The sequence below is a fragment of the Ictalurus furcatus genome, chromosome 8 (genome assembly GCF_023375685.1).
Source record: "Ictalurus furcatus strain D&B chromosome 8, Billie_1.0, whole genome shotgun sequence".
Lineage (NCBI taxonomy): Eukaryota > Metazoa > Chordata > Actinopteri > Siluriformes > Ictaluridae > Ictalurus > Ictalurus furcatus.
In genome coordinates this window covers 22,990,443-23,012,234 of record NC_071262.1, presented here as the reverse complement: position 1 = coordinate 23,012,234, position 21,792 = coordinate 22,990,443, and the positions used below count along the sequence as shown (strand labels likewise).

Sequence of the window (21,792 nt, the reverse complement as noted above, 5' to 3'; positions counted from 1 at the left end):
TCAGGTGTTGCTCGTATAGGCACGTCTTTTCTCCACATCTGGACAAATCTCCTGATGTGCCTGCTGAAAAAGTGCTCAAAACCAGACAGGGCGAATGGTGGATGGCAACTGTTGCTAAGCAGTGACTGGAGGATCGAGGAAATAAAGCCAGATTTTTGATAAAAACGTCATGAAAGGTTGCACAATTATCATTACATGACTAATCCCATGGCCATAACCTTCACCTCAACACCTTTCCTTCTCAGTAACGACAGACTGATGAATATTTCAGTATGTTTACATTACATCCCCCTTCCACCACCACCACCACCATCACTGCTACAAAAAAAAAAAATCTCCTGGAAGGTTAAGGGCAAACCAATTAGCTCGGTCTTCTCTTATGATTAAAAAAATCCGCCATCATGAGCTCCTCAAACGTCACATTCAGAGTTCAAAGTGAAACATCTACAGCCCAAGTTTGTTGTTTCTCTTGTATCTTTCATCGTTCTACCTCCTTTCCTTTTATTTAGGATTTGCTTCCTTTTGCTAATTCCCACCAACCAGCTAGCTCCGCCCTATCATACAACAGCTACCAACCAGGGAGGGTGAAGGCTATCACATATATGAGCTCACAGATGCCCAGGATTAGCTAATGTCACTCTGATTGACAGCATATGCCCCTCCCACCAGGCTGATTCTGCTCTCTTGGACTCCTAGGCACGGACAGCTGTGGCATTGTCAGGATTCAAACTTGATTCTATTGTTTAAAGATGTCTAAATCATCACACACTCAACTCTCGGCTTTGTGGAGGTGTCCGGTTTCGTCGTAGCTCCATCTTTCAGATGTATTTAAATGAAGCCTAAAGACCACTCTCTTCACTTAATGAGCACTAATGGAAAAAAAAACAGACTTGCATAGTTTTTGTTTGCGCGTTAAGCTTCTCTTAGTTGTTAGCTACCGTACATTCTGCTGCATTCGATTTACCTCAGAAGTGGGAAGATGGAGCTCGGAATGACATTAGTTCTGACCTCTGAAAAAAACATGGACGCCTCCATGTTCGTTGTTTTGTTCGCAACAAGCTAGCCAGCTAACTTTGATGAGTGATGGACATTTCCCTCCTCAAAACACTAGAGACTGAAGAGTCCGTGTTATAGATTTGATCAGTGCCTCCAGGATTTTGTGATTGTGCGATCGCAGAAATTAACACGAAATCAAGGAAACAATGTAATATTCCGAGGACATCACCACAACGCGCATTCAGTCAAAGCCCTCTTCGATTCACGTGCGTCGAACACGAGTACAGCTAAAAGGTCTCGGTCTTCTTTACCAACGAACATCACTGCAAAAGACTTTTCCGGAGAAATAGCAAAAGCCTTTTTGGACGCAACAATAAAATATAAAAATATGCCTATATGTTAATTGATCTAAAGGTACTGCTTGTGTATACAGTATAACTCATTTAAAGGTAAGAAACGCAACTATGTTTACTGTTCATGCTGTGAGCGGCCATATTGATTTGGGATCATGTGTGAACTCGGGGTTGAGGAGACTGTGTAAAAAAAACCCAGGGTATTTAAATAATATTTATATAAATATTGCATTAAATGATAATTATTGCTAACAATGCAACGATTTGGATCGGTGCATCGGTTTGAAAGGGAACGACTGTAATGAATCAATGCAACAATCAGGAATAAGTTATTACTGTTAAAGGACAAACAACTGGTGTGTAAAAAAATTCAGATTATTAAACTAATAAATTAAGCTAGCAAATTGATTTGCCTGTAACGACTTTTAAGACTTTTCTTTACGTCTTCACTGTACTAAATCAAACTGTAACGTATCGTGTTGCATCTGTAGCAGATAAAGTCGTATTGTCGGACATCAAAATCGCTGCCTTATCAATCGAATTCGTTTCGTATCATGTGGAAGCCTGATGTTTACAAACCTGTAATAACAATACTAGTTTTCTCGGATCCGGCATGTTGAAATTAAATATAAACAAATAAGATAAAGGTGACAATTTAATTTTGATAATTAAACGTTAATTTGACTTGATGTAATGATGATGTATAACGATAATTTATAATGTTAATCATATTTAACAAACTGTTTAATGGATTCTTTGTTTGCTGATTTATTTAGGGGTCGTTTTTGCTTGTTTTTGAAGCCCCGCCTCTTTTACTTTAAATCTACAATAACTAAAAAAAAGGCAAACACTGCTGTTCAACCTTAAACCAGGTCGTCTGGAGAAACTAAACCGCGACAGCTGGAGAAACAATTGGCTGTAAAAAACACAAGCCTAGCGGAACCACACACACACATGCACACGCACACACACACACAGATGGAGAGATGACAGGAGCTTTCATACAGAGATGGCGGAGTGACAGAAATAAGTCGGGATAAGGCGCACAGCTGGAGAGACAAATGGACACGTTTCGAGAAATTCCACTCATTCCTGCCTTTTATGTCGTCTTCCTTTACTTCCTGAGTGTCCGAGCTAATGACCGGTGTTTAGCCCGGGGCAGTGGGGGTGATCTGCCACGTTCTGCTGCCCCCAACCCCTTCCACGCGTCTCTTTCTCCCTCTCGCTCCCTCTCTTTCTCCCCTTCAGGTAGTTTGTTGTCTCTCTGAAACTATATTCTACATAACATAGCAAAATCTTTTATTTCATTTAAATTAGACCTGACATGCAGTGCATTGTGGGAATTTCTATGCTACTACAAAGAGCACCGTACGACTTGGAATTTACGATTTACAAACGATGGAGATTTAGTGTTAGAGCAGACTGTAAGTGTTCTAGAGTTTGGGTTGTTTTTTAAATTGGCTGATGTGAAAATGGAAAAATGTGAAACAGGAAATTGGTTTGGAATTTTCACAGTATGGTGAACATTTGTGTGTGTGTTTGTGTGTGTGTGAAGAAAGTAAGTGAATGCTGAAGAGGTGAGAGAGAGAGAGAGAGAGAGAGAGAGAGAGCGAAAAAGAGAGAGAGAGATAGAGAGAAAGAGAGTGCGAGAGAGAGAGAGAGAGAGAAGGAGAGAGAGAGACTCTTGTTAGATGAGCTGGATGAGTGCCTGAGGTCAAAGGTCATAACTGACACTATCTGTACAGTGAGATTGAGAGATTGTGTGGTGACCTACTGAGCCAAAGCTTTCCTCAAAGGTCACTGTGCAAAGGCTAATCCAGTTAGCCCTGATTATTATCACACACACACACACACACACACACACACACAATAGGATTGTCAGATCTCTTAGAAAACGGCATGCAAATGTTTTATTTAAATATAATAACTGTATTTGAATATAAAAGATTTTGGCAGAAATTCAAACTAATACAGTTTGTCTATTCAGTTCTCCATCCAAAGCTTTCTGAGCGCAACTGACACGCAAGTAGAGACGCCTCCTTGTCCCGGTGGGTTGGATGTTGTTGGGCTTCTCAGAATGTTATTTGAGAATAAAGTGTTAAAAACAAACCACACAAGCCAATGGTGACAAAATCTCACTGCACTTCATTCTTTTGTGTGTGTGTGTATATATATATATATATATATATATATATATATATATATATATATATATATATATATATGCAGCAAAAAGAGAACACTATAATTGTTCTTCATTTCACATTTTTGAGAACAACTTATCATCAGTATTTATTTATCCCGTTGCTGTTATAACCTGAAATAACAGCAACCTGAAAAGCATGCATAGGAGCTAAGGTGAGGAGCAAAATAAACAAACAAATAAATAAATAAAAATCGGACTAGCGTGGTAGTGTGCAGTGCTGCTTAGCTGAACAAGAGAACGTTGTTCATACTTGTTTAGTAGTCAGTAATGCTGTGGTTTTGTGTGTTTGATAGCTGAAGGAACATGATAGGAGTGTTAGTCTCAATCAGCTCCACTGCTCCTTAGTTCAGTAGGTGGTGAATCAGTACATGCTGTACAGGAGTCGGGGCACTGGCAAGGACCCTGCCTCACTACACACTGGGACACTGATGACTCAAATTCCCGCGACATGACTACGTACATCACTGGCATTTATCAACAACAGACATATTAAATTTCTTCGCTTAATCACACGCGTTTCTGTCACGGTACTTCAAGCAGGACTGTACAGTACACCAACTAGTGGATTTTTAAAAATCATTAAACGCTTAAAAGCCATTAGACTCAAAAAAAAAAAAAATAAGGCGGACGAACTCTGATCCAACTTCCTCTCCAAATCTAAGTAGCTTGTTATCGCTGCTGTAGCTCTCAAATTATTACTTACATCCGCGATTTCTTTCTCTCTCGAGGCTTCAGGTTATGTGACGTCATTTTCAGCATCATGAACATCGATGCTCACTTTTTCAAATTTTTTTATTTTGTGGTGCATTGTGGGATTTTTTTTGTCGAGCGAAGGTTCCAGTGCGCTGGAAGGATTGTGCGATGAAGACAGCCCTTAAAGTGGCCCTGAAAAAAGTGCCCTGACTACTGAACTAGGGAGCTGGTTGAGATGCACCCGGTGTAATGTGTTTTTGCAGCAGTAGCAGATTAAACACAGCCAAACGGAGGGTGCTGTAGTGCGATTTAGGACGAGTCCAGATGGACAGGGAGGTGAAAACTGAGGAGTCGCAGCCGGACATGAGGGATAAGGAACACTGGATTAAGGAAATTGATTGGGTAAAAACGTTTAATAAAATGAACAGGTAGATAGATAGCTTAGAGCCAGAAATGCATTTTGTTAACGTGTCATTGATAGTGGTTATTTAACCGCCCAGATCCTCATACACCGTGACTAACTGACATCCCTACTCACTACATAGTGCACTACGTGTGCAATAGAGTGCCATTTGAGATTTGTGCAACTGTGAAATTGTAGCATTCAGAAATCATGCACTTGCGAAATGACATATATTGACTCAAGAGCCCTTATTTGTGCATAAGGTTTAGTCAGAGCATTTAAACAGACTTTTACTAGAACATGCAAAGAGTGAATATTAAACATTTCAGGAGATTTGAATGTGAAGAATGTCTGCGGCGAGAGAGATCCTTCACACCGACAGCCATGAAATAGAGAACAGGACGTATAGAATGTTACTGTCAACAGATTGTGAGTGTGTGTGTGTGTGTGTATGTGTGTGTGTGTGTGTGTGTACGCATGCACATATTCTAAAGTAAGAACCCACAACACAAGTATAATGGCAATTATTTTGGCTATCTGAGCACTGCAGCTGTGATTTGGCTCAGGCACACACACACACACACACACACACACACACAGGTCGGTTGATGTTAATCCCCCGTATGAGTGTGGGTTACTGTAAACATCTCTCCTCCACCAGCCCAAGCGTCAAGCGTACATCTCTCCACATTCTTCCCCTGACTCTCTCCAGCTGGACTGATATAAGACCAAGCAGCGGAAATGCTTGTGGTGGGAAAAAAATGAAGAGAAAACGGGGGGAGCGAGAAAGAGAGAGAAAGAAAAGAAGGACAGGAAACATTTTTTTCTCCTCTCTGCGGCTTTGGAGAGAAAAACGCAGAGCAGAGCCAAAACTCTGCAGCGTAAGTGACAGCGGGATCTCATCTCGAGAGAAATTCTGCAGCACAAATGCTCCATTACTTCTGTTACACTGTTCTGAGATCAGACCTTTCTGACACGTCTTCTCTAACTGCTCCGGGATCAGAACTGTGGCACTGCTCTGATTCCATTACTGATTCCAGGACTGTTTTAGGATCAGCTCAGTCAGATCTGTCACTGATCTGGGATCAACTAATATATATTAGTCTCTGGGATCTTACAGGAGCTTTATCACCTCTGTTACATGCTTTATAATTCATAACGGCATTTTCTCTCACTGTTTTGAGACCAGTCTTACTAACACTGCGCTTTTTTCTATAGAACTCTTTTATAGACGCTCTCAATGATCTGGGGTCAGTTTCTGAATGCTCTGATGCGTCTTCTAATCATCTGTTATGGGTTCACGCATTGTTCTCCGAGCTGCTCTGGGATCAGTTCTATAATACTCTATAATACTTTAATAAAAATCCTCTCATGTATGTATTTCCTGCTCTGGGATCAGCCTTAATAACACCTTTCTGGCTCTGTTCTGGGATCAGCACTTTAATAAGCGCTATCATCTCTGATTCGCTTGCATGTTTATTTCACTGACCGCAGAAAGTGATCCAATCTTCTCAGACTGAACTGCATTCAGTCCTACAAATACCTCTAAGACTGTTCTAGGATCAGCTCTACAAAAAAAAAAAAAAAACACGTCATCAGGGACTCACACTCTTCTCAAACCAGTCTTGTAAATACTTCCATGTTTCTCTTTTGGATTCTGTTTTGGGAACAGCCATAGACAGGGTTCCTCCTCTCTGCCCCATACGCACTGATTCACTCATACTGTTCTGAGATCAGTCCAACTAAACAATGCAAGACACTGAGGTTCTCCAGCTGTGTCTCATTACACCCTCCACACAGCCGCTACACAGTGACATCTCACTCCTTTAATGTGTTTGTGTGTGAGAGAGAGAGAGAGAGACAGACAGAAGTGATAACAAGGGCAGGATGAAGAGAATGAGAAGAGAGAGAGAGAGAGAGAGAGAGAGAGAGGGAGAGAGAGAGAGAAAGAGAGAGATAGCAGTGATAACAAGGGCGAGATGAAGAGAATGAGAAGAGAGCAAGAGAGAGAGAGAAAGAGAGAGACAGACAGAAGTGATAACAAGGGCAAGATGAAGAGAAGGAGAAGAGAGCAAGAGAGAGAGAGAGAGAGAGAGAGAGAGAGAAATGTAGTGTGCGTGGTTTATGAGTTTGAACCAAAAAGAAAAGGGGCACAGGAATGAGAAGCCAGAGATAAAGCAGACAGAGATGTGAGAACAGACAGACAGACAGACAGATAGATAGAATTAGACATGGAGATATAGAGACAGACAGAGACAGACAGATAGGTAGATAGATATAGATAGATCGATAAAGAGAGAGAGATAATACAACGATTCCAAAGTGATCCTACACCAACACAACCCTCTCTCTTCATCTCGCTTTTCATCATCTCTCTATCTTTCTCTTTCATTGATATCTCGCTTTTCTCTTACTCGCTCCATGTCCTTCTGTCTCTCTCGTTTCTATGGTGAAGTCTGATCCATATTTCCAGTTGTACATTAGTCACAGCTCACACTGTACATGCTAAATGAGGACACCATAGCCCACAGTATGTATGTGTGCGTAATAAACTTCTGTCCGTTCCCATTAGAGTGATAGATGCATACACTCTGCTCTCTCTCTCTCTCTCTCTCTCTCTCTCTCTGCTCCAAATCAAAAGCGGTTCTCGTCTGGCAAAATGGGTTCTGTTTCAGCACCACGATGCTGATGGCGTAGAAGCAAGAACCAGTGACGTACGCGGGCTTGTGGTTGGCGTCATTTTATCACCATGACAACAACTGGACCAACTCAAGTTATTTGCGGAACAGGGGCATTGCATAAAAATGTAATGCTAGCGATTTTCTTTGAGCAGCTACTCATTCTGTATAAACGGCTAAAAGCCAGTAACTGCTTTAAGCATTCCAAGATAGATGGATCTTAAGCGATGTGACCACTCTCCTACTGAGGAGGCGTGGCCTATGTGCTTGTCAGTCACACAGAAAGACATGGTCTCTCTACCTGTCAGTCACAGTTAAGTAGGCGTGGCTAATATTCCTGAAGCTTCTTTGGCACCAAACACACGCTTCATCTCTAGTCACTCTTACACACACAAACACACACACACACACACAAATGTAAGTGAAGAATGTGTCACTCAAGCATGAACACCTGTGCTGGTGCTTTCTACTCTCTCTCTCTCACACACACACACACACACACACACACACGCACACAGACAAACAAACAAGTAAAGAATGTTTCACTCAAGTACGACAACCTGTGCGTGCTCTCTCTCTCACACACACACACACACAGTTGTGTGACTTACCTACAACCATGAGTGTAAACTCGAAGCCTCTTTTGACTGATTTGCGGTAAACTTGGTTGGGCAGGTTGGCAAATCCCACATATCCCTCCAAATTCCTCTGCTGGAAAACACCAATCAGCTCATCAAACACTAATCAGCTCATCAAACACACACCAATACACACACCAATACACACACACAGGCACTGTTCCCTCTCAGCTGCGAGCGTGCATGGTCGTGCACGTCTGATGTTGCTCCCATGCAGAACAACTGAAAATCAGCATAGAGCGACGAAACAAAAAGTTAGCCAATGGAGCTTTGTCACAGTCCTACGTTACGTCTGTGGAAGCGTAAGTTTCAAAACTTGTCATGTTTAAATACTCGTGCCAATTCTGCTCAAATACCCAACAGAAACAGGTTTTGCTGAGTAAGAAAAAATTGAGGGAACCTTGCACACAAGCAGCGATACCGTGTCACACACTCCACACACTGCACCATTCAACATACTGCAACATTCAACAAACACAATGTTATTATTACAGGCTCCTGAAATAATTATCGCTATCATCGCTGTCTCTGGGGTGTACTGGACATGAGGCAACCTGCGTTTGGGTTACTGATAATGTTTGTCCCACTGGAAAAGCAGCATAATGTCAGCTGTCTAGTAAGGATCCTCATTTTAGACATATGTTTGACGGCCTGTAAGAAGCAGAAGTCATGGCAGCTGAAAACAGCCGAAAATAGAGTTTGAAATCTCGACTTTAATACAGAAAATGTTAATATATTGTACTTATTTTATTTTGGGCGATTTCCAGCCTTGCCTTCGTCCCATAAAACGCTTTAAAACGATTAAATGGCCTAATTAAAGAAATTTACCCAACCGAACAAAACTGATAATGAATCCGTGATGAATTCCGGGATGAAGAGCGATCAAGCGAGTGAGGAAAACGACGAGGCTCCAGTTTGTTAAACGCTCATGGGTGAATTTTACCTCAGGTGATCAGCATCTCTCATTGTAAACTTAGAACTCTTTACAACTCTAATGTTGTGTTCCATTAAGTAATAAAAGTAGACTTAGGCGGGGTGTGTTTTGTTGGAGTTCGAAATCACTTTTGAGGGCATGCAGACTTTAAAATGCTTGAACTTTAATTCTGGATGAGATGTGTGCAAAAGAGAAACGTATTTCAGTTCAGAAAACAACAACAACAACAACAACAACAACGTGTCGTTTTCAGAACTAAAGTAGAAAATGTCACAATTTGACCATGTGATTTGACCATATCTGAAGCAGCACTGTGTGTCCTAATGTGTTATTTATTTCTTTAATAAACCATAAACTGGAAATGGGCAATAAATCAAAACGATATCAATGGAACGTTTCATTTTAGCACTATAGTAAAACTATAGCAGTATTATCATACTTATATTATAACTCCTGACTCACAGTACAGGAGGCTAAAATTCCTCATTAAAACATTGATTTTTGTTCATGAACCAAAATATCATGTAGTCGTAGCTTTTCAGGTTACTTTTTTGCTACTATTTGGAGTTTGCTGGCAAATGAACCTTCGCCATATCGCCGACCCCAACATAAATCATAACAGAGTGTTACGAAAATATTATATTGACGCATGCCTAGTCTCACAACATTAGAAGAGCATGACTCTTTCTTTGATTATATTGATTCATATCATGACCTGTGGTGTTCGTGGTTAAAGATTTTTTTTTATTTGACCAAAATAGTTTAGGTGTATTGGCTGTGAAAAGCCGCGATCTAAACCCACAACTCATTGAGGTCAGTCAGCAAGATAACACACACACACACACACACACACAATAATTTAAGGACTGGCTAAAGGGTAAACTATAAAGGAGACATTTACAAATATCGCAAATCTTCAGTATATAGAAATATGAAGATATTATGATGATGATGATCCACCACACTGCATTCAATGTTTTATTGCAGAAAAGTTTGAAAAACCCCCCAAAAAACTCAAAGACAGAAGATGTGTGATTTGGGTTGACTCTGACCTGTGTTTACTGGAGTTCAGCAGAGTAATGAGGGAAGACTTGGGGATGTTAAAGATAGAAAGAGGTGAACAAAGAGAGAGAAAGAGAAAGGAGGGACACGCAGGGCTAAAAAAAAAATAATTCAGGACAAACCCAGTCTAAGTTTACAGGTGTTTGGGAGGAAGAAAGGGATCAAGGGCTTACTAAAAAAAAAAAACAAAAAAAAACAAAACACAGAGCACAAAAATGAAAGGATGAGGAATGATTCTGAGAGGGTGAGGTAGAGGTAATTGGTGACAAAAAAAAGAGAAAACAAATATAAAAAGACAAAAAGAAAGAATGAGATGAGAAACAGGGCTGAGAGAATAGGAAGAAATAGAGAAAGATAAAAAAAGGAAAGTTTGGAAAGAGGGAAAGGAAGAGAGAGAACAAGGTAAAAGGAGGGTAGAGAAAATGAGATGAGAGAGAGAGAAATAAGAAAATAGGAAAGGAAAGAGAACTGACATTAAGAGAAAGAGAGATGGAGGTACAAAATGTGGTAAAAAAAAAAAAAAAAAAAAAAGACAGACAAGGAGAGAAAGAGATAAAACTGGTAGAGAGACAAAGAGACCAGAAAAAAAAACAGAGCAAAAGAGAGATATAAAGTTACAGAGGAAGAAAAAGACAAGAAGAAAAAGATAAGAAGATAAACAGACAGAGAGGGCGAGTATTAAGGGGGAAAAGTCGCCAAATCTCAGTATTTACGTTTCGGATCAGATCCATGATGGAGTCTAAAGCATCATGGAGGAAGTTGATTCCGCTCCAGATCTCTGCCAGGGCGTGTTCCAGTTTCCTGCTCTCCCTCTCATTCTGTTCGCTCCATCCTTCTTTTTCCTCCTCACTTTCTTTCTCCTCCTCCTCTACTATCATTTGAGACATGCACTATGAGGCTAACGTGATGAACCGCTCTGCTTTTCGCCGAAAAGGGGACACAGGGGAAAGTAACTGATCATTCACATTGGAAGAGAGAGAGAGAGAGAGAAAGAGAAGAGAGGGGAAAAGAGGGCAAATCAGATTGCTGATGAACCTTTCCAGCTCTGATTAGACGTGACAGTAGTTCACTCCGATGCACACTATTACCCTCGGTGATTGAACGTGGGAAAGTCGACTACTGATGTGTGTCTTTTTTCACCCACCAATAAACACGCAAAAGAAAGAAGTCGAGCAAAATATCACTTCCTAATCAGCATCACGGTTTTATTTCCTGTTGCATTATTGATAAACCAGAGAAGGTGGAGATATGCAAATGAGGCACCGTAAATCTGTTAAAGCATGCAGTAATCATTTTGTGTGTGTGTGTGTGTGTGTGTGTGTGTGTGTGTGTGTGTGTGTGTGATGGTTTAATGAATCTGATGTTGTTGGTTTTATGTAAGAGCGCTTTTAGGATGAACAGTGTGGAAAATGCCCAGAGGGAAGCGGAGAAAGAGGCCAGTGCTATGAATAGGTCACACACACACACATACACACACACACACATACACACACTGAACTCAATATAGATCGGGAGTTAGATCAGTTCTGCAATGTGCTGGAGCCTAATACGTATAAAAACTTAGTTAAAAATTAGTTAAAAACCTGCAGGTCTATAACAAATGAGCAGTGAGTTCGGATGATTGGGGGCGGAGTCACAGTATCATCAAAGTGACATCTAACCTGTTATACCAATATTAAATTAATATTGCAACAAAGGATTTACCTTTATTGTATATTTTACTGTTAGTTTCGGTTTTATTAAAAATGTGTTCTAACGCCGTTCATATAAAATGTGCTTAGTTACAATCAATAACACGCCTTTTACTATAATAAAATTGTGGGCGTTATATAATCTGACTGATTATGGTCACATGCTCACTTCATTGGAAATTGGTCGGTTATACCTCAAGTTGTTGATTAATTCACTATAACAGCAGCTCTGACAATAGTGCAGCTTCATATCACAGGTTTATATGAATGCGCTCATTCTAATAAGTTCTATATTAACTTTCTTTAAGTATTGCACTCGGCTGATTTTACAGTCTATTATTATGGCAAATGACCATCTCCCTGCCAGCCTAAGATGTGAAACACTGCTGGATGAAGTCTCAGTTTTTAGGCCTCTCTCTCTGTCTTTATCCCTTCATTAATATGCATCTCCACTCCTCTTGGCTAATCAGGAAGTGTGTGTCCTACGTATTAAATACTCTCATGAACAGCAGATTTTGAAACTATCCCTAAGTATGTACAACCCCCATTCCAAAGAATTTGGGACAGTATGGAAAATACAAAAAAAAAAAGAGTCATCTGAAAATTCAGTTCACCCTGTACTATATTGAAAACACATTATTAACACATTATTTGATGTTCTACTTTGTGAATTTATTTTTGAAAATATACACTCATTTCAAATCTGATAACTGCAACATACTCCAAAAAAGTTGGGACAGTTGACTGTTTACCACTTTGTAACATCACCTTTTCTTTTAATAACACTTATTAAGTGTTTGGGTGCTGAAAACACCAGACGGATAAGTTTAGCAAGCGGAATTTTCCCCCATTCATCCGTTATGCATTTCTTCAGCTGCGCAACTGTACGGGGCCTTCGTTGCCTTATTTTGTGCTTCTTTTTGCACCACACATTCTCAATCAGAGACAGGTCAGGACTGTAGGAAGGCCATGCTAGCACCTGCACTCTGTGCTTACACAGCCATGCGCTCGTAATCCGGGCAGAATGTGGTTTGGCATTGTTCTACTCTGGATGGCAGCATATGTTGCTCCAGAATGTGTACATATCTTTCTGCATTAATGGTGCCCTCACAGATGTGCAAGTTACCCATGCCATGGGCACTGACACACCCCCATACCATGAGAGACGCTGATAACAGCTTGGATGGTCCTTTTCCTCTTTGGCCCGGAGAACACAACGGCTGTTTTGTACAAAAACTATTTGAAATGTTGACTCATTGGACCACAAAACACGATTCCACTGTGCTACTGTCCGTCTCAGATGAGACTAAGTCCACAGAAGTCAGCGGCGCTTCTGGACAGTGTTGATGTATGGCTTCTGCTTTGCATAGTAAAGCCTTAACTTGCATCTGTGGATGCAGCGGTGAATGGTGTTGAGTGACAAAGGTTTACCAAAGTATTCCCGAGCCCATGTCAGGATATCCATTACAGACTCATTTTTAAGACTCATTTTTAAGACTCTTTTTAAGACAGTGACATCTGAGGGATTGGAGATTACGTTCCTTCAGAGGTGCTTTTTGGCCTTGCTCTTTACGCACTGAGATTTAACTGGATTCCTTGAATCTTTTAAATATATTGTGCACTGTAGAAGGTGAAATGCCCAAAATCCTACAGATTTGTCTTTGGGGAATGTTGTTCTCAAAGTGTTGGATTATTCTCTGATGCATCTGTTGGCAGATTTGTGAGCCTCGACCTATTCTTCCTCTTGAAGGACTAGGCCTTTTTTGGTGTGGCAAACTACCACTGCTGTGGTGGAACGCCACCTATGGTAGTGTAACACCACACGCCATGTTAATGTTTCTGCTTGAGTGGGCATTATGACAAGTACAAAGTACAACGTTTTGTAATTTGCCATATTAATTTGCATGCATAGCCTACCATATAGCGGGAGATTTTATATTAATACAAAAATTACGTAATCATAAGCAAAAGCCTTATATGGTGTTGTCTGTTAGTTGGCGCGGGTTTGTTTGAGCCGAAAAATCCAGTCAGGAGAATTCCGCGATTTCACTTCGGGTTCTGCGGTGGATTTTGTTGTGAAACCAAACGTTACATCGGTGATCTGCGAACATTTCGGATTCGTGCCTAACGAGAGATGTGAACCAAAAAATTTGGATGAAGACATATGTCAGCTTTGTGGGGAAAAAAGCGTTGAACAGGCAAACACTAGCCTATCTCAGAAGCCAACTCCAGGCATGTCACCCAGCACGTGAAGTTGTTACTGCAAAGTAATGTTTTTTTAACTGTTTTTAATATTTAGATTTTTAACATATTATTTTGGTTACTGTCCTACTGGTATTTCTTTCAAAGTTTTATAGGCTGTAGGGATTTGTTTCACTGATGGAAGTGCCAAAATAAACGTGCATGTTTTGTTACGAAACAGATGTGTGAGCCTTGTTTAATTTTTTTATATTTAGGTTCTTATTTAATTTAAGCCTATAAAATTATATATATATATATATATATATATATATATATATATATATATATATATATGCATAAGATGTTTTATAGGTACATAGGAACAATAGAATAAAACTGTCTGGTGCCTAATACAGCACAGAAATCTCATTTTATATTAATAAAAACTCAGGTTTGCAACTTGCAAACCTGGAAAACCAATTAAATACAAGTAGTGGTCTAATATAAAATAGTCATAATGAAAATGCTGGATTTTAAAATTGTTAAATTGTGCTCTCGCGCTCCATTACCAACGCAGAAACTAACGGTAGCTCTGTCTGGCGTTATATTCAGTTTTAAGTACGAAAATATGAATATGCAGAAAGAAGAGTTGCAGGTTTTACCACTGAATAACATTTATAAGGTTTTAAATATGCTTTTAAACCATTAAAAAGTAGGTTCGGTCAAAACAGGGCGCTTAAAAACGACTAAAAAGGCAGAATGTGTGTGAAATCGTTTAGTACTGTAGTATGTTTTATGTATTTTGGATGCAGCAGTCATGAAAGAAAGTAGTTTTAAAAGGATAAAGATACTTAGTGAAAGGTGTCATTGTTTAAACTACAGCCTTTCGGGTTTTATTGTTAACATAAATTTGGAATAATCAGGAATCGCTCTCAGGAGCTCATGAGACTGAGATGATGATGAGATGCAATGCACCACTATGGAAATGCAATTAATGAGCTGTTGTATGATTTACAGAAGAAAACGTTTATTACGTGTATACGATGCACAAAGCTGTATACTCACCGCAACGCTGGAAACAGCCGAGTCTGGTCTTTCAATCATTGTAGTACCGTGACACCACCCTGGCTCCGTCCTGATAATTAATGCATAAAAAAATAAAAGAGAACAGAGCGATGCCTTTTTTTTCTATCAGGATCAAACGTGGCTCTGACACATCCGATCAGATTGGGTCAGATCAGATCAGATCAGATCAGATCAAAGGCTGGTGAGCTGAATGTAGGAGGAGATGTAACGGGGGATGCGAGCAACGGACAGCATTCGGGGAAAGGCGATTGTCGCCTTACGTTATGCTTCTCTACCCGTATTCAAACAAGCCACGCCCTCCTATGTACGGATTGGTTACCTAAGTAGAATCCCGCCTCCTACGCTGGGGAGTTGGTGATGTCATCAATGTTTGCGGAAGTCCGAATATAATGAATGGGCTTCGGCCACCGTTAAGGATTCAGAAAGACTGCGCTCTTTTAATCAGATTAAATACTTACTTTACTACTGGTAGATCATTAAATTATTTGTTATTAACATTGACGTCTGATAATGTTCAGTGTGTAATGTGTCGTCATTGTTTTAAAAAATAAACCATGAAAAAAATTTGCTTGGCAGCTTTCAGCGTAAAATTAGTAAATATACCATATCGTCAAGATTAAAATAATAAGAGTTAATTAAAAAAAGAACAACGCCCATTGTAAACTTGTGCAGATGCCAGTTCGGCTAATCACAGGCCTCGCTGTTACTATAGAAACGTTAACCGCTCCTTTACCGGAAGCGGGCCAATCTTTCTAGCCAATCTCAGTACAGGAGGCGTGATACCCCGGAGCAATCACAGTGCTGGAGGCGGGGTTTGCTTGAATACGGGTAGGGTAAATAAAATAAAGCAGTCCTCCTTCTATAGAGCTCATTGGTGTACGATGTGAAAGATTTCATGCAACTTCAAGCCGCACGCGCAGTTCTACTCGTGCGAAGCATTGTGGGAACTGAAGTTTTCAAATGCGGAAGCTGTTTACGTCACTGTTCGGAGGTTTTAATATTAGTGTGATAAAATTATTGAATAGAACTTAAACGTATTAAAGAAGGTTGTACGTCAATGTAAATGTAATAATTGTGCTCCATAATTTTTTTTAAATATTTTTTTTACGTTATATTTTTGTTTTCATTTATTATTATGAATATATATATATATATATATATATATATATATATATATATATATATATATATATATATAATCATTTTTGATACTTTGTGGAAAATATATTTGTCAACTTTTACTGCTTTCATTATTCATTTTTACTCAGCAATTTCCCTCAGGATTGATAAAGTATCTATCTATCTATCTATCTGTCTATCTATCTATTTATCTATCTATCTATCTGTCTGTCTGTTTGTCTGTGTGTATGTCTGTCTATCTATCTATCTATCTGTATGTCTGTCTGCCTGCCTGTCTGTTTGCCTGTGAGTCTATCTATCTATCTGTCTGTCTGTTTATCTATGTATCTTTTTATCTATCTATCTATCTATCTATCTATCTATCTATCTATCTGTCTGTCTGTCTGTCTGTCTGTCTATTCATCCATCCATATAATAATGTCCCTCTTTTTAAATGAAAATAATTAGTTTCTTTTCTTTAAAGCGCAGTAATTATTCATTGTATTAAGTAAATGTTATGTTAAAAATACGAGTATCTTCAGTACGCGGCTGAAGTTGGATTTTCTGTTGCGCTTGAACAGATCCAGTAGTTTCACTATTGTGCCTGTAGATGGCTGTAAACTCTTAATAAAAGAGCAAAAATCTGTTTCTTTCTTTTGCATCCTACGGAGCCCCTGAAGTGACCTGTGTAAAAAAATAAATGAATAAATAAAATAAAAATATAAAATCACAGAGACTTTTGCGTGCGCACAAGAAACTTTGGTGCTCTCGTGAAAAGTTTCTCGTGTGCATGTAAAAGTCTCTGTGATATATATATACATATATATATATATATATATATATATATATATATATATATATATATATATATATATATATACATATATATATATATATATATATATATATATATATATATATATATATATATGTATATACATATATGTATATACATATATGTATATATTTGCACAGGTCACTTCAGGGGCTCCGTAGCCTCTTCATTCACACAAATTTGATGAACAGACCTGCAGCGGCTCGTGACCATAGCGTCTGGTGAACCAGGACGACATTAATAACAACATAGCCTCAAACAAAATAGAGTTCAGACTCTGACTCACACCTGACTCATGATGCTAGGATTACAGGCAAGATTCCTTTATCTGCTAATAAAATAATAATAATAATAATAATAATAATAATAATAATAATAATAATAATAATTTAGAAAAACAAATCAAAAACATGCTAAAAAAACTTTCAAACAGACTATCTTCAGTTGTTTCTGAGTTTGATGTCAGAGATAGTATTCTTCTTATGCCACAGCAATTTGCCAATAATTACAATTTTTCCTTTTTTATGAAAGACACATCAAATGTTTTAACCATTCATAATCACATTTAATATGATAAAACATTCATGAGACTCGAGTATTCAGTACATAGGAGTTTGTGCTTTCTGCTTTCTCTGTAATATAACAAGTAACGTAATATAACCAGTCATAACCCACTGATTTCATGAAAACCAGGTAAGCTCGAGGCCTAGAGTAAAGCATTTTTTAAATGATTAATTTTATCTGATTGCTGTCTATCTCTCAACCCATCCATATTGAAAGCACACAAACTCAAAGTGATACTCTCTCTCTCTCTCTCTCTCTCTCTCTCTCTCTCTCTCTCTGAGACACTAAGGCCATGGAGGACATACATTTCATAAGCTCTGGCCTAAGACTACATAAACCCTTCTACCTCACACACAGCAGCTGGCTTCTTCTTTGTGAAAGAAAAAGATGGTGGACTCAGGCCTGGCATTGACTAGAGGATTAAATGTTGCAATAGTAAAGTATCACTATACCTGATCTCTGGCCCCATCTTCTGTTGAGCTTGTAAGAGGGGCAAAGACTTCACCAAACTAACCAAGTGATGCCATATGGTCTTGTGAATGCTCGCTCTGTATTTCAGGCCTTCATTAATGAAATCCTTTGAGAGTTTCGGAATTCCTGTGACATTCTTTACATAGACAACATCCTGATCTACTCTCAGTCTGAAGCAGAGCATATCTCACAGCTATGAACAGTGCTGAGAAAACATCTTGAAAGTAATTTGTATGTCAAAGTCGAAACATCAGTTTCACAAAACGTCTTTCAAGATGAGCCAGAGCAATTGGAGGCAGTAATGTCTTGGCCCTGTCTTGAAACAGCCACAGAACTACAGAGCTTCCTTGGCTTTGCCAACTTTTATCGAATGGTGTCAGATGCAAAGTTCCCCTTCATCATCATGAGTGACCATAAGAACCTTGTCAACACATCAAGTCTGCAAAAAGATGAAACCCAAACTCTATGGTTTCCCTTAAGACATTATCTCCAACCTAGGGATCCAGTCTTGTATCTGGCAGGCCTATTATCAAAGACTTGATATAAATGTTAATCTATCCTCAGGTTATCATACTCTATTGAATAGCAGATGGAGAGACCGACCCAAGAGTCTTGTCACACACCTCACCTGAGTGTGTGACAAGTCCGAGTTCATTCATAATTGGATTTGAGTCCGGACTCGAGTCCGAGTCCGGGATCGAGTACCCCAACTCTAATGGGATGTGAGAGGAAGATTATAATGATGATGAATAACTCATTTCATATGACAAACAAGAAGGAGGATCCATGTTAATCAAGTTTATTATAACCAATGATGTCTTTGTTCTCTAAATCATGAATAATTCATTCATGTCTCTGTGAATATCCATGTGCAGTGCGAAGGCCATCGGAGCACTCGGAGGTAAGGTAAGAGTGGCTACCTTGGTTCATTGATTTCCGCAACACTGGCCTCTCCGTTTTGAGAGGGATCTAGAGAAACCTTTCAGAAGTTATACTTTTATTAGTGAAAAGCTGATCTGAAGATTCTTGAAGCATGTAATAAACATCAGATTCTGAAGATCAACACCGGTCTCCTGTGTACTGACTCATCTTTGCTGAACTTCTAACACTACTGATGCATTTTTAACACCAAATATTGACTTTGCTTAGTGTAATACTGTTCACTGTTCACTCTTTATAGTAGAGGTTTTTTTTTTACTGTAGAATTTGAATTTTCATTATTTTTTGAGGAATGTTTGCTTTACAGCATTTCTTTGAATGTGCCTAAGACGTTCACACCGGTTTAAAAACAAAAGGGAAAATTCACCCAGCACTGACATATTTGTGAAACTGACATATTTGCATTTGTCATATTCAGCAGAATAGTTTCACTTGTAGTTAACCTGCCAGAGCAGAAAAAAGAGGAGGTATTGTTGTAGCAATACTTAGAATTTGACAGCATGGGGCAAAAAGCAGATGTTACAAGTAAAACGAGAGGGGGATGGGGTAATAGGAACAGCATGCTGGATTACATTATATACACAGTGAGGGAAAATACATATTCAGACACTTTTGTTTTTGTTATTGAATATACTTTTAGTGAATAAGTCCTTCTAGTGAATAAGTCCTAGAAGTCTCTGTCATCTCATCTAATAAATCCAATTCAATGTCACAACACAATGTCTTTTTAGTTTGTAGTTATAAATATGAACAAAAAATGTCTTATGTTTAAAGAAAATGTATTGGGACACCACAAATGACCAACATTAGTACTTTGTTGCGAAGCTGTTGTAGGCAATTACAGCTTCGAGAGGCCTAAGGCCTAAGAAATAATTAAATTTTTGCAACATTGTGTTTCAGTTTTGGCTCAATCCTCTCTGCAAATCATCTTCAATTCTCCAAGGGTACAAGGATCTCTCTGATGGACTTGCACTTTCAAAAGAAATTCTCATTGGGATTCAGGTTAAGAGACGGCTAGTCCCATGCAAGGCCTTCTTGAGTTATTTCAGCTGTATGTTTGAGATTATTGTCTTGTTGAAATGTCCGTCGTCTCTCCAGATTTAGTTTCTTGGTTGATGAGATTAAATTCTCCTCTATTAAGTCTCAGTACATCGCTCCATTCATGTCTCCTTCGAGGATGTGTAATGGCCCAGCGCCATTTGCAGAGAAGCTGCCCTGTATGATGATGCTCCCACCAGCGTGCTTCACTGTGGACATGATGGTGTTCTTGGGATCATATCACAAATCGCAATCCTTTCTTTCTCCAAAAATGACAAGCTGAATTACTGCAAAATAGTAATATTTCATCTGAGTCTCCTAGTTGTTGTACTGTTAATGTTTGCATTTCACTTGAAAATAAATTGCTTTACAATTCCTGACACCGATGTTCCTTTTGTCCATCTGCTCTACACATTCTCCCATTTTTTATGCTTTAGTATGATTATAGTGGTTTATACAGCAATCTGTGACCATTAACTCTGGTGTTTATATCATATATACACTATAATTCCTTGTCTATTGGATATGTTAAGAAATAAAACAGGAAATGTTTGCCAGATTACGTAAACATAAGTACAAAATGAAACTGTGTTAGATCATAGTTTTTCAGGAAGGTTTTCAGGAAGCATCAGTTCACATTGTTCTTTGTTCTTTCCTAAACAGAGTTGGGACTTTTCTGTGTCTGTTCAGTGAAAAGCTCAGCTGAGAGGTTTCACATGTTGTATACACAGTACAAGAGCAGAAGGAAGTGATGGAGGTGGCACTCTGAATACAGACAGTAATACCTAGAAAGTGAACTACAGAGAACACAATAAACATGGAAATGTGCACAAATTAATATAATCAAATTATCATCACAGGAAGGATATTTTGTGCTTAAACATATGGGTGTAAAGGGTTATTGAAAATTCCCATTTATCGTTTTTCCCCCAGACATTAAAATGGATGACTTTTTTTTGTGTGCAAACACAGGTTTAAAAATTATTCAATAATTATTCATACAATTTCTTCTACTCAGGGTATGTCTCAACCTGCTCCCTTGTTCAGTAGGTAGTGAATCAGTTGTACACCAGTTTGGACACTGCTAAGGACCCTGCCTAACTACATGCTGGGACACTGATGACTCAATTTTTGCCAACATGACTACTCACTTGGAAAACATGACCAAAATGTCATAAATTTGCTAGCTTAATCACATGTATTTCTGTCATAATACTGTATGTCCAACAGAATCATAGGCAAGCTAGTGGATTAAAAAAAAAAAAAACACTTAAACAAACCATATACTGTATAGAACAACGAATAAAGCTAACAACCGTTGACATAAGTAATCATGTGAGAGCTACATCAATGATAACAAGCTACTTACATTTGTAGCCTGATGTTGGTTGAAAGTTCATACCCCATTTTTTTTTCGAGCTGAGAGGCTTCAAAAAGGTCTTCATTTCCAGTAAGAGAACATAGTGAGCATCGATGCTCCCTGGTTTTTGAGGTACATTGTGGGATTTTTTAGGGAGCAAATTTTCCAGTGCACTGGAAGGATTTTGCAATTGAGACAGCCCTTAAAACGGTCGACTCCCTGATCAGTGCCCTTACTACTGAACTAGGGAGATGATTGAGACGCACCCTTGGACTTTTCCTCACATATCCATGCTTAGAAGGAAATGTCACACCCTAAAGATAGCTGTGGATGTTCTTCCTTAATTAACCTAAAGACTGTCTACACTCAAGTCTCAATCACTGAACAGTCATTAACTTCCCTTTGATACGATAGACATGAAGTTAAAACTCTAATGAAATCAGAAATAACTCTGATGCTCATACTCAAGTTGCGTTCAACACACTTAGCACCGCATGACTCTACAGTATATAGTTATAGAATAGAAATAAAATGGTAAATGGCGC

General features: G+C 38.9%; 1 protein-coding gene across 4 annotated transcripts in view; it reads right to left on the bottom strand.

Annotated features, from left to right (window-relative positions):
• Positions 1-15,209, bottom strand: part of septin15 (septin 15) — a 38,656-nt gene extending 23,447 nt beyond the window's left edge. Inside the window, exons 1-2 of one of the 4 annotated variants that reach the window (XM_053631553.1) lie at positions 14,901-15,209; positions 7,941-8,040 (exon numbers count right to left, since the gene is read on the bottom strand). In XM_053631553.1, the coding sequence (XP_053487528.1) occupies positions 7,941-8,040; positions 14,901-14,939 (139 nt within the window). In that variant the 5' untranslated portion in view covers positions 14,940-15,209. Of the gene's footprint in view, positions 1-7,940; positions 8,041-10,676; positions 11,147-14,900 lie in introns of those variants that run through there. The other 3 variants (XM_053631554.1, XM_053631552.1, XM_053631555.1) reach the window with 3 other exon arrangements.
• Positions 15,210-21,792: the final 6,583 nt, after the last annotated feature.